At 39.2% G+C, this 13900-nt stretch overlaps 1 protein-coding gene across 2 annotated transcripts in view; it reads right to left on the bottom strand.

Annotated features, from left to right (window-relative positions):
* LRRK2 (leucine rich repeat kinase 2) overlaps positions 1–12130 on the bottom strand; it is a 139016-nt gene extending 126886 nt beyond the window's left edge. Inside the window, exons 1-5 of one of the 2 annotated variants that reach the window (XM_044229314.1) lie at positions 11950–12130; positions 11609–11694; positions 6974–7083; positions 4347–4435; positions 1695–1829 (exon numbers count right to left, since the gene is read on the bottom strand). In XM_044229314.1, the coding sequence (XP_044085249.1) occupies positions 1695–1829; positions 4347–4435; positions 6974–7083; positions 11609–11694; positions 11950–12103 (574 nt within the window). In that variant the 5' untranslated portion in view covers positions 12104–12130. Of the gene's footprint in view, positions 1–1694; positions 1830–4346; positions 4436–6973; positions 7084–11608; positions 11695–11796; positions 11859–11949 lie in introns of those variants that run through there. The other variant, XM_044229315.1, reaches the window with a different exon arrangement.
* Positions 12131–13900: the final 1770 nt, after the last annotated feature.

The following is a 13900-nucleotide window of genomic DNA, read 5'->3' as shown; positions in this document are numbered from 1 at the left end:
ATGAACCATGAGAGACTATGGACTCTGAAAAACAATCTGAGGGGTTTGAAGTGGCGGGGGGGTGGGAGGTTGGGGTACCAGGTGGTGGGTTTTATAGAGGGCACAGCTTGCATGGAGCACTGGGTGTGGTGAAAAAATAATGAATACTGTTTTTCTGAAAATAAATAAATTGGGTCCTAGAAAACTCAGAAATTTTTTCTACTCTATTTATAATCAAAATGCTGTCAGTACTGATACTATTTCTACTGAATAAGAGCTCCGTTTTAACATTCCCTGGTCCTTCTCCATATGTCTTGGATGGGTCCCATCTGGTCAGAGAGCCTTTCTTCCATGAATAAGAATGTGCCCTTAAACTGCAACACAGAAGATGACAGACCTGTGAGACCATGGAACCTCAAACTCAATTCTGCCAAGTTCTTATCAAAAGCTTAGTTAGTTGCAAGACAAAACGTTTATAGAAGATATCCCGAAAGACGAGCTGTTCCTTGAGTCTCCACTCACAGTAAACCCTCTTCTCTGCCAAGCCTGATCATCAGAGAGCTGGGATCCAGGCCCATGCTGTTCCGACACTTGATAGAGTCTCTCTCATTGAATACACTTTGTACTCCTTATAAAACGTGTGTACTCTATCAGCTCATCCAGGGAAGCCCGAAAGAGTTATTTTCCCAGGTCTCCCAGGACCCTGATCACTCCTCCTGATAAATGGGTTTATTTTTATCTCAAGTAACTTTGTAACAGGCGACGTATAACTCTTCTTGGCCTGATAGGAACCAGAGAAACAGATTTCTGGTCCATGCCTTGACAACTATACAGGACCTGAAGTAACTAGTAAATTGTTTTACATTATTTTTACATTACTTTCCCTTCACGCATTTCCTCGTCCACTTCTTTCTCTAGCGTATTGTAAGTAGCTGTAAGCTGTTTAAAGTATTTTTGAAATGAGGCAAGAATTAAATAGTAGATGTTGATCTGTTCAATTCCTGGAGCTGCCAGAAACTCAGGCGGTAAACTGACATAGACATAGAGCCCACATAAGTTATTCTTATCCTAAACCTCCAGCACTACTGGTTCTCATAATGATGCAGAAAGAGCTCTCAGAAAATGGTGCTAAATTGACTGCAGTGGTGGTGACTAGCTCCGTGCCCACAGGGCAGGTTGCTTGTGTCACTTCTCTGAGCTATTCCCTCATCAAGCCAGTGGTAGGACTAACAGTTCCAACAAACTCCAAAATTACATGATAATCTCTGTTATCCATCTTAGTCCCATGAGATAAAATACATATTTGTCTTTTTCCTAAGGGACACTCTGCAAACCTCCTAGTTCTTTATACAGAGCCTTTAGCAATTTCTAAAATCCCTGGAGATGACTCAACATCATAAATCCAAATTTAATCTATGCTTTGACTTCACAGTTTTATTTTTTCTTTCTTAACACCTACACATCCGGTTTGCAAAGTGAACCTTAAGTCTTGTTAAGCAATGGAAGAAAGTTACTACAATTGCATAATTTGTAACCTATGAATGAAATTCATTCCACAAAACAAGCAATATTTCTGAATTAACCCCGTTATTTATCCTTGACTGACAGCCCCCACTTCTTCAAAATTTTAGATATCTTATTATCATAATTATATTCCACTTTTCCCTTGCTTCTTATATAAATATGAAAATCGAGAATATGACATTTTTAAATACCTCTTTCAAACAGCACATGTAAAGCTTTGCATCCAAGTTTCTGGACTTCATCATTGGCTGAAAACGTGCGCATGGCATCAAAAATTAACAAGAAAATATCACTTTCTTCGTCCAATATCAGCAAAGTGATTTTGCCTATTTTGAAAAGAACAATATGCCCCAGATAAACAGCTGTTTTAACATTTAGTGTGTTGATTTTTACATGAGGACTATGAATGGTTTATGGACTCTTCTTTTTGATAAACCACTTAATTACCCCAGATAGACCTATCAACTTCTGTGATCTTTCTAAGTAAAATTAATTCCCAGTACACTTTACTATAAGTCTATATTCCTAATCAACACCTGTAGCCAAGGCCCTTTGCTCTAAACTCCTGAAACATATTACTATCTGCTTCTTAGACAACACTACCTGCATATTCCATGGGCACCCCATAGCTAGCCTTCTTCTGTTCCCTGTCAACCAGCCAACTGGTTGGTTTTGGCTCAGGTCATGATCTTGAGTCATGGGATCAAGCCCCGCCCCTGGCTCTGCACTCAGCACAGATTCTGCTTTGGATTCTCTGTCTCCCACCAGCTCACACTCTCTCTCTCTCAAATAAATAAGTAAAATATTTAAAAAGTAAAAAAAATAAATTGAAATTATTTCTCACATTATTTTTTTTTTGAAGATCTTTTATTTGAAAGAAAGAGCACTCATGCAATAGTGGGGGGAGGGAGGCTAAGAATCTTCAAGGAAACTCCTCACTGAGAGTGGAGTCTGAGGCAGGGCTGATTCCCACAACCCGTGAGTCTGTGACCTGAGTGGAAATCAAGAGTCCAGCGCTTAACCATCTGAGACATCCATGCACCCCTCTTACACTAATAATTTTTATTTCTTTCCCTGTCCTGTCCAATTCAGGAGCCACTAAGCACATGTGGCTTTTTAAACTTAGATTTAAATTAGTTTAAATTAAATAAAATTAAAATTTAGTTTCCCTCATTTCAAATGTTCAATAGCCATATATGGCTACTTGCCATGACACTAAAAGGTGCAACATTTTCTTCATTGCAAAAAGTTATATTGGACTGTGCCCTTCTATTTTGCCTCATCTGCCTTAGAGTTCTCCAGAGGCCAGCACAACAGTAAATGCCCAATAGCTATTAAATCCATTAATTAACAAGCCAAACAATGAAAACAACCTACAAGTTAACGTTTAATGAGTATCTGAGATGAACTTCAAACACATTAAAAATCTCCCTAACAGTGCAAAATTCTCAATGTTGGCTGAAAGATATTAAATTAACCCAGTCTCTTCAAGACACATTTCCTAATTTCCTAATTTCCTCCAATCAAATTTCCTAATTGTCTGCACATTGCTGATTTCAATATATTATAGTGTTGGGAGATTTTTCCAATTCATAAACTTTCAGTTTCCTGGAAAACCACTCCCCATCATTATGATTAGCTCTCCTGTGAGCAGCCTTTCTTCTCAGAACTTACATAATAGCAAGTGTCCATCCCAGCAATGATCCTAACTGTGGCACCATACCAAGACTTTTTGTTTTCAGGTCAATAATCCTCCAAGCAGAAGTGTCCTCAAGGAAAGAACCTGATATGTGGACTCAGACCCTCGTTCTACTACTTACAGGCGGAGGCATCTTCTTCGTGCTTCCACGTCCCTCACTAGAAAACTGTGATCAAATACCCATCTCAAGAGATGTTTTGCAGATTACATTTTTAAAAGCATGTGAAGTATTTTACAAGTGAAGCAAGTATTCTAGAAACAATGCTATGTATTTTTAAAATAGTACTATTATGTCATACCCCAGAACATACAGAAAACATATCAAGAGAGATAATGCAGAAAGAGATAATAATGACGAGGACCTGTACGGCCAACAAGCAAATGGGAATACGACCCGTGGGACCAGATTTTGGGAGCAAAGCTGGGAAGAGAAATCAGGATTGGTAATAATATATAAAGGTGATGCTTAAGGCCAAGATATTGGGTGGCATTTTTTTTTAAAAGATTTTATTTTTTATTTATTTGACAGAGAGAGATCACAAGTAGGCAGAGAGGCAGGCAGAGAGAGAGGAAGGGAAGCAGGCCCCCTGCTGAGCAGAGAGCCCGATGTGGGACTCGATCCCAGGACCCTGAGATCATGACCTGAGCTGAAGGCAGTGGCTTAACCCACTGAGCCATTGGATGGCATTTTTGAGGGAAAAAGAATAAAGAAAAGAGATAAGGAGAGGGGCCCCTGGGTGACTCAGCTGGTTAAGCGTCTGACTCTTGCTTTCAGTTCAGGTCACCATCTCAGGGTCATGAGATCAAGCCCTGCATCAGGCTCTGTACTCAGCATGAAGTCTGCTTGTTCCTCTCCCTTTGCTCCTCCCTCCTGTCCTTCTGCTCCTCCCCCTACTCACTCATGCTCAGGCTCTCGCACTTTCTCTCTCTCTCCCTTGCCCCCCGTCCCTCCCTCAAATGGATAAATAAAATATTTTTTAAAAAAAAAGAGGAAAAACAGAAACAAAGAATTTTGGAAATCACTGATATTTAAGTCACATTATATTCTTATATTTTAAAAAGACATTAAAACACATTTGATCAGTGGTTTAAAATACTTTTTAAATTTGAGTCAATATTAAAAATATGCATATGCATGTATTACCTGAAGTTAGAAGGAGATCTAAGGCCTTCAGCCCAATGGTTAATAGGTTTACGTTGGCATTATGAACTGTTAGCATTTTAAGAATCAGTCTGTAATTAAAAACAGAAATCAAGGTAAGAGGGAATTATCATACCTAAATGTTTGGTTTTTTTAGGTATTGTGCTTCACTCGCCTATATTTTTATTCAACTCATTGTATTTCATTCTCTAAACTGAAGGTTTTGTGCATTTTTCTTCCATTAAAACTGAGCCAAACTTACAACAATTAAGAGGGAAATATTATGTCTCAGTTAAAAAGTTAAAACTTTTTCCTCTGAATATTCAAATTCAATTAATTACTTTCACCCAACTCCATATCATGAGGAATTATGTACATCAAGAGATCAAGCCCATTTTTATATCTGATATAAACTTGTGAATTATGTTATGCATGTTGATATATTAAAATATAGAGAAATGCAATAAAAATGTTAGCTTGTACATATAAATTAAGAACCCATATGAATATTTAAATTATTGATTTTTACTCTTTTTGAAAGAGAAATTGACAATATTTTATCATAGTGAAGCTAGTACATCACAATATTCAGTTAGTTCAAATTCATTTAATTTCTCTCTGAGTTAACCGAATCTAAAATATACCATCTTTAGTCTATTTCTACCTAGTGATGATTAGCTTTACATCACTTGAAGAAGACAGAACCTGGAGACATCCACAGATTCCCTAGAAACATGGCCTCCATTGGCAAGGTGAGGAACTGAGAGGCCCTGTCCCTCTGGTCTGTCAATTCTCTTCCAATCCATGTTGCCCTACCTGTCCCTGCATCATACCCACTATTCCTGACTTCATCTCCACATGAGATTTCTTCTTTAGCACTGTAAACCTTTGGTGGGAAAAAGTCCTTGAATACAGGGAGATTATGTTTTTCAATAACGTTTGTTGGAAATGATCTAATATACTCCACGACAGAAAGCAGTGTGTGTCTATCTTGCTCACACCACTTCAGGCCTAAAGTGGGAGTATAATAAATATTTGATGAACAGGGTGTATGAACGAATAAGCAAACGAGCGAATGCATGGCTGAATGAATGAATGAGTGAATGAGACTTCCTACAGAAATGTTTACATAATTTAATTTGAACAGTGGGTTTCTACTAGGATATGACTAGATGAGTTTTTTTAAAACTCCCCAAGTTTACAGATTGCTAACCTTTGGGGACTTTGGAAATCCTCAGACAAACCAAGGGACACACAACATTTCGATTCCTATTTACAGTTATATTTCATATCATTCCTCCTTAAACGCTGCATTTAATGCAGCATTTAGAAGTGACTCATAGAGTTTCAGAAATTGTTTGGAGACGACAACACACATTAACTGTAAATATGCTCTTTTCAAAACACTCTTTAAGTCATGGAAACTGAAGAACAGCAACATATTAAACATCAGAGATGGAAAAACAAGCACAGATATGATCACCTATGAACAAACAATTTAAATTTGTTTAAATTGCAATTATGGTGACACTCATAAATAATACAAAGATGTAAAATTTAATTTTGTCCAAAATATGTTTTCATACAAGCTATATGTCATTGGAAGCAATAGGTATTCATTTCTCTGTGGTAAAGAAAAGTCACAGTAGGTATAAATAACACCTAAAACTAATAAGAAAAGGTAAATTTTAAATGTTAAGGGAAAAAGTTATAAAAAAATGATCTTCCTGGAAACACATTTTTCTTCAGAAAACTTTTTTCTTAACTAATTACGGCTAAAGAAGTGGTCTCATCTATAAAGTCATTATGTTGCAAATTACAGTAACATAGCTGGGGAAACAGCTATCAAGATTTGATGCAGATGTGCTGAAAGGTAATTTCCTCTTTTTTCTTCATTTTGAAAGCTGTGGTTTAAGCTCATAAATATATATGTGTGAATATCTATATAAATGTACTTTTTTTTCAATGTTCCAAGATTCATTGTTTATGCACCACACTCAGTGCTCCATGCAATATGTGCCCTCCTTAATACCCACCACCAGGCTCACCCAACCCCCACCCCCCTCCAAAACCCTGAGTTTGTTTCTCAGAGTCCACAGTCTCTCATGGTTTGTCTCCCCCACCAATTTCCCCCAACTCACTTCTCTCCTTCTCCCAGTGTCCTCTATGGTTATTCCTTATGTACTTTTAAAGACGGTAAAGCATAAACTTCTAAATTATGACTTACAGAACTAAATTTTAGTGTCCATATATTTTTAAGAACTAGTACTTTGTATCAGTTATACTATTAAAAAGTAAAAAAACTTTTGTTGGTTTGAATTCATAAGTAGTCATCAAAAATCTACAACCTAACCAACTGTATGACTGCATTATTATATTATTAAAATAATAATAGCACCTGACATTCTACCTCAAATGTCAGTTTTCTAACGCAAATAGATAATATACTACTGAACTGAAAGAAAACTCTCTATAAATGTAAGTCACTGACTTGAGAAAAAATATTTGTATTTTAGAGAATTTTACCAGATTTGCTTGGATTATAAATACATGATATATCAAAGGCGGGGTTGTCATATGTATGGATAAACACTTAATGAAGTTTGTTTTTCCATATCTATCATACTTACTGGTGAACCCCAAGTACTTCCCAATCATGTCCAATATCCTGAGGTCCCATTAAGCTTTGCATTGTATTTGGACAGATTTCTATCAATTTGCAAAGAAGTGACCAACCCACCTGAAAGCAAGAAAGGCAAATATTCACATTTTTAAACATGCTAAACAAACATATTCAGTCTCTTCATTCTTACTGGAACAGATGACTACCTATTTTTAAATAATTATTTTAAAACAAAATGACATCCTAAAATGCCTACTGAGGAAAGCAAGTCATATGTCTAAAATACATCTTTCTCCAAAAACCATACCAAAAGGGCATACAAAAAATATTAGAGCATCCCTGAATGATGAATTTAACAGAAGTGCCTATTATCTAAATAAAAAGAAATTAAATAAAATGAAACACAAAAAATAGTTTGAGGACACACCAAGATTATGAAGTACAAGATTTTTAAATCACATCTACCTGACAGAATCTCTTCTAAATACTTAAGATTTTAATTGTAGGGAAGGAAATGAAGTGGTTAGGAACAGAGGCTAAAAAAGACTTTCTTAATTAAAAAAAAAAAGAAAAGGAAAGGAATGGAGGGTTAGCGATAGTTGGAAATTTTGATTGTGAAGTAAAGACCGCTCCACAGGTAGGATAGCTAGAATGACTGGGAGAGAAAAGGAACGGTCTGACCATTGTGACGTCTGGTACAGGAAAAAGAGAAAGACACTATAAGAAAGGGAAGGGGTAGAATTTCTCAATGGGTCCCACTAGGTTTCTTTAGAACATCCAAATATGAGTTGATAAGATATGGACACCAAAAATATCCCTAGACTTTTTCCCACTTCCAAATGAAATATGATCTCACAGATGCCTTGTATTACAACTTTTTTCAGTCTGTTTATACATGATGCCATCTTGAACAAGTTGCTCTTCTGAAAAAAAAATGCAATTTTTAAAAATACAACTTTTTGAAAAATATGGCATTTGAATTTCAAACAAGAGATTAAATTCAACTCACTCTTCCTGTTTATATTCCTCTCTAAATTTAAGGAATCTTCCATTCTTTCTATTGTATTACAGAACTAGATTTGATAGAATCAGGAATAAAAGAAAACCCAAAGAAAATCAAAAAATGTATAAATATGTAGCATCTAGAGATGAATGATAACGTGTCTAAGTAGGATCTGTGATAAACACCGATATATGAAGCCTGACAGCAGCATTCACTGTCAGAATTACCCAGAGAAGGATAAATACAGAAAAGGTAGGACTTGAGTCAGATTTCAAAGGAATGAGAAATGTGGTCATTCAAAATACGGAAATGGAAGCCTCGGGAACTAAGCTGTGAGGAGAGCGAGGTGCCCGGGGGTGAGGACAGTACTGCAGGGCAAGGCTTTTGCGAGACAAGACCTGGCGCCGACGTGGAGCCCAATGATACAAAGCCGAATGACGAGGTGAGCATTTCAGTAAGGTGTGCATCCAGTAAGGAATAATGACACATGTTTGTTGTTTCCAAGAACAAACAAGGGCTTCTTTACAAGATGAAAATAATTACACAAGATCCCTTTACAACACGATTTCTGAATCTTTTCTGGATTAAGCCTGAATTGCCTTACTCTGTCATTACATCCTTTTACATAATTTCAAACTGCCTGAAAAGGCAGCAATTTCTGACAGCTATTTTTACCTATATTTAAGTAGGACATCCTCCTCCACGTAAGCTGAACAGACACTGACAATCCAGCTGTCATAGAAACCAGCTATTTTCGTGCTTTCATAAAATACATCGAGACTTCCCCCTCCCCCCCGAGTATTTAAGAAAATAACATTTGGAACAGCTTCCGGTGGGAAATAAATCACAAGTCACAGAGGATGCTCTACGCATTTCTGTACCTGCATGACTGACTCAAAGAAAACCTGTTGTGTTTTGGTTGGTGAAGAAGCAGCACCGGTAATTGCTTTGCAAAAGGGCTGAGGCAACTGAGCCTCTATGATTAAACAGAATCACTGGCAGCAGAGCAGAGGGAACAACTGATCCATTAATCTACTCAATTAAAAGCTTATCTTTCAGGGAGAAAGTTCTTCTCCTGCCCAGTTATAATACAATTAAATTGGTAGTTTCACGTTATTCTAATTATTCTGGAGATTCAAGCATCTAATTAATGCACAATGGCAAAGAGGCTAGGAGTTAAAGAAAAATTCAATCACTTTCAGTTATTTCGTTCTCTTACTTCAAAGGTTGAAACTTGTGGATAGAGGTAAGTCCTGTAAAATGAGAAGCAGCGAGAAATGATGGGCTGACTGGCAGAAAAAGGAAACTCCAAGACAGCGAGTCTAACTACCGGTTCTCAAAAGACTGTCATTTATTACAGAGCATTAGTAAAATGTTAAAAGACCCTGAAAAATACAAACTGGGAGTCTGGAATAAGATGTGAAATGAACTCTGGAAAGAAACCTTAATATTTACTTTTGAATTTACCTTACCCTCTAAATTCATCATTTGGAAATTTTAATTCAGCACTTCTAACTAACTCAAAATATAAAGCATTAAAGGACATGTATAGTAGTTACACCACAAATATGAAGAAATCTGAAGAAAAAAAACACACTTTCTTTAAGGGGAGCATTAAAATATCAGTCAAGAGAACCCCTTTCTACATCCCTTCGATAAGACCAGTGATAATTAAAATTGATGGCCACAGGATTTGTAACAAACCACTGTACTGCTTTCCTGCACAAATAGCTTGTGGATTCAGAATGTGTGATGGAAAGAGATTTTGAAAACATGAAACCTGTATGTGAAAACTTGAGTCCTGGCTCTGTCATGAGCTCTATGGTCCTAAATGAGCTACTCGACTCTGAGGTTAAAAGTGTCCAGAGAGATTTCTGAGAGGGCAGTGAGGTTCCAGTGAGAATCCAATGATGTGATACACACAATACCTTTTGCAGACAATACATGTATGATGCTAAAACGAATAATTCTGTTCTATTAAATAACCAAATCAAAAGACAATTCCTTATATTTTTTTTTGCATACTTTGTCTCTGGTACATGCTGGCTAAGATACTAAGTGACTTTCATAGCTACTCCAGACAAACATGTCTAGGCTTGGACAGCTTCTAAAACAAAGAATGAAGTAGTGGGTCTGTTCCAGCCTCCCCTGGGTTCTCAAGTTCAGCACAACCTCCTCTGGACCCTACACACCCAAGCCTTCCAAGGGTTCTGGGGATACGGAGTGGCACCCAACAGGGGAATTCTCCATACCAAGCAAGGAATCCAAGGAACAGAGGCTGCCAGACAAGGCACTTCTGAACACCAAAGAAGAAGCAAGGAAGAAGGGATGATGGAGGAGGAGAGCAGCAAACACAAAGGCCAGCTCTAAAATGTGACTCATATTTCATGGGCAAAATTCAGACTCTGGATGCTAAAAGGAACAGTACCTCTATCATGCCTCTCGTCTTTTCATGATTTTGTTTGCTAACTCCCTGAAAATCAATAGTCAGATGGGAAATACTTCAGTGTAAGAAAAATTTAAATAACCATTTATCCCAGATATAAATGTTCTCATATAAAAGAAACTAGGTATATGGTTCACCCAGACTAGACATAGCTGGATACAGAGATGAACATAAAGATGAAGGTAGTTAGACACAGATTCAGAGATCCAGATAATTCTTTCGTCTGTGGCGCTCTCCAGTAAGCATTAAGAAACACTGGCTTTCTGACTACACCTTGAGAGAATTCAAAGTTCAATTCTCTTTCCTTTCAGCACCCAACATGCAAATGACTGATTTCAGTTCTCTAAACCTCAGAATCTACAAAGGAAGTTAATATGTTTGGCAGTAATTTGTTTTGACTGTAAATCATTCTTAACTATCACCTTAGGACTCTTTTTTTTTTTTAAGATTTTATTTATTTATTTGACAGAGAGAGATCACATGTTAGGACTCTTTTTTAAAATGTATTTAAGGTATTTGACAAATGTCTGTGTTTCCTATGGTATAGGTTCTAAGTTACACTTTTATATTCAGTTCATATGAAAAGAGTTGAAAAATACAAATATAAACTTATAGGAGAATAGTAAAACATCACTTTCTTTAGATAATACAAGGTATACTACAGCTAAAGGCCAGAAATCTGTTTTCAAGTTAAAAAAAGAAAGAAAGAAACCTTAAACCTATAAGAATTTGCCAGTTACTTCATTTTATTAATTTAATTATTACTAATTTTTATTACTATTAATTATTCTCCTTTCCCAAGCTATTCACAATGGTGTCATCTCTAGGACATGCTGTACATTGGTAAGATTCTTAGAATAATTTGGTTAAATGCTGATGCGGATGAGCTCATCTAGCCAATAAGAGAATTAAATCCCAACCCATGATTATTTACCGCTCACCACCAATCATATCTTGTAAGCGCGTTGTACAAATTTACTCCTACAAAACAATTAAGGAGCACTTAGTGGGCTCTTTTACATCAATAACATTTGATAATGATTTGACAACGGTTCCTTCTTAAAATCACAGTCTGTGGTTTGTGAGGCGGAAAGTCAGAAGCAACCCAGAACTTCTGGGTATATAGAACTGACAGAAAAACATCTATTTCCAAAGAGAAAGGGGAATGGGCGACATGAAAACAACTCCTTTACCTGCTGCACACTAGCGACTCTCATATACAAGTCCAAGACGATCAACACAGGCACGTGGACTTTTTTGCCTTGAAATAACTTGGAGGCTGGAAAAGAAGGGGGTGAGGGAAAAGAAGCAAAGTCATGATTCACGGGCCCCTTTTGGGTCTGAAACAGGGGGGAGGAAGCAGAAGAAGTGAGCGCCAGACCTTCCTAAACTTCTCCGCTCCTTTCTGCCCTAAGGAGTGGAGAGTCTGCGGCTTCTCAGGAGTCCAGATTTGTGCAACTCCCAAGTGCGAGGGAGAAAGTTTGCAAAAGAGGCAGGGGTGGGGGCGGGGAGTAGTTTCCTTGCGGATGATTACCGTGGTCGGCGTACGTGAACACCAGCATATCCTCCAGAATTTGGACCAGGGTCTCTATCTGTTTTCCTTCCTGGACATTGTTCAGCCTGACTATCAACTTCTTCAGAGTTTCCTCGTCCTCCTCCTCGCACCCCTGACAGCTGCCACTGGCCATGGTGGACTCTGCTCCAAACCGACCGTGCCTCCCACACGAAGGCCCGCCGCCCGGGGAAGGGGCAGGGGCAGGGGCGCCGCCGCGGCTCGCGGGGACGAGCACAGTTCACCGCCCGCAGCCAGCGCTCCCGGCCGGCCTCATCCGCACCCACGCCCGCCTGTTTATGAGGAAGGCGGCGGCTCCCCGCCCTGCGCTGCCCTCCCTCTCCCCGGCCCTCCTCCTCGGGCTCCTCCTCCCCCACCCAGGCCCCAAAAATGAGCTCAGGGGCCTGAGCGAGGCACGACCGAGGTAGGGCTGTGCCGGGCAGAACCGGGGCGGGCCGGCGGGTCGCGGCTTGAGCCGGGCCGAACCCCGGTGACCGTGACCGTGACCGTGGCCCCCGCGCGGGTGCAGGCCCGGTCCCCTACCCCCGGAGAGCGCCGCCTCCGGGACCGGATCCCGCTCGCCGCGGCGGCGCGGCCGGGAGTCGTGCAGGAAGAAACTGACTCAGCGCGCTCCGCCGAGTCCCCAGGCCCGGGTCGCCGCAGCCGTGGCGGGAGAAGGCGCGCGTTCGGCAGCCCCGCGGGCCACCCTCCCCGACCCGCCTGCCTGGGCTCCTCCAGCCCCGCCGAGGGTCTGCAAACTAGGAAAAATAAAAAATGAAAGCCTCCGCCTATCTCCAGATCTAAGAATAGAAATCTGGGCGTTGGGAAAGGAGGACACCGCCCAGTTGGCCCCTTTTAGGAAAACATGTTCTTTAGAGTTCCCCCTATAGGGAAATGAATAATCTCCCCCCCAAGGATGGAGAGAGAGATTTTTGCAATCCAAATGTGCCCAGCTAAAGGCTTTTTTCTGTGCTTGCTGTGGCGTTTGGTAGAGGAGCAAATAATTTTACTCTTGGTTATCTAGAGCTCTGTTGCCCTAAAGTCCACTAAAATTCACCTTTGAAAATTTGAATTTGCACTCCGTAGGGTCTTGAAAATTGGGGCACACCAAAGAATAATCAGTTCTCAGAGCCCTTTAAAGAGAAACACGAGGTATATTAAAGGAAAGGATGAAAGCGGAAAACCAGAAAAGGTGAAAGATACAAACCTCAATATTGTTCTGTTTATATTTAAAATTACTTATAAGTGTCTATAACACTAACGTTAAAAAAAAAAAAAGTTACCAAAGTATTGTGTTTTTCAGGAAGAGAAACCTAAGCAAGTGACTGTGTAGACAAGGCTGGACAAAGATTATCTGTTGCCTTCAGGTTATTTGTCCTGGGGGTCATTTACAAAGGAGAGAACTGGACTGATAGTACTTCACAATTTTAGATGGTTTGTTTTCATTTCTCTTGCGTCATCCGATGATAATTCTGAAATGGGTGAGACAGCTATTTATCCTTCTTTTGCTAATGAGGACATTGAGATATAGTGTTGACAAGAGAAGACTATTGCATGAGTCCACATATACAAAGTTGAGAGCAATGACGTCATTCACCCCAGGTAGATCTCCGAAATGGTAGAATGGTTAGGATTTACTTCAGAGTAAATGGGTGAAATGGGTGAAAAGGGGTGAAATGGGTAGAGGTGGAGATGAAATCATACCAACTTTTGAATTGATCATTGCTGAACATAGGTGATGGGTTCATGTGGTCTATTGTACTACTTGCTCTGCAAAAATTTTTCATAATAAAGACAAAACAAAAACTCTCAACCTTGTTATTTTTATTATACCTGCGGTGTGACCTTTCCTAACAGGCTTCTGAACTTGTTTAAACTTCTGACTACCAATCAATATCTCACACATTCCTAATGATTCTGCCCTCCATGCCTT

The sequence above is a fragment of the Neovison vison genome, chromosome 12 (genome assembly GCF_020171115.1).
Source record: "Neovison vison isolate M4711 chromosome 12, ASM_NN_V1, whole genome shotgun sequence".
In the NCBI taxonomy this organism is placed as follows: Eukaryota; Metazoa; Chordata; class Mammalia; order Carnivora; family Mustelidae; genus Neogale; species Neogale vison.
This window is presented reverse-complemented; position numbering and strand designations above follow the sequence as displayed.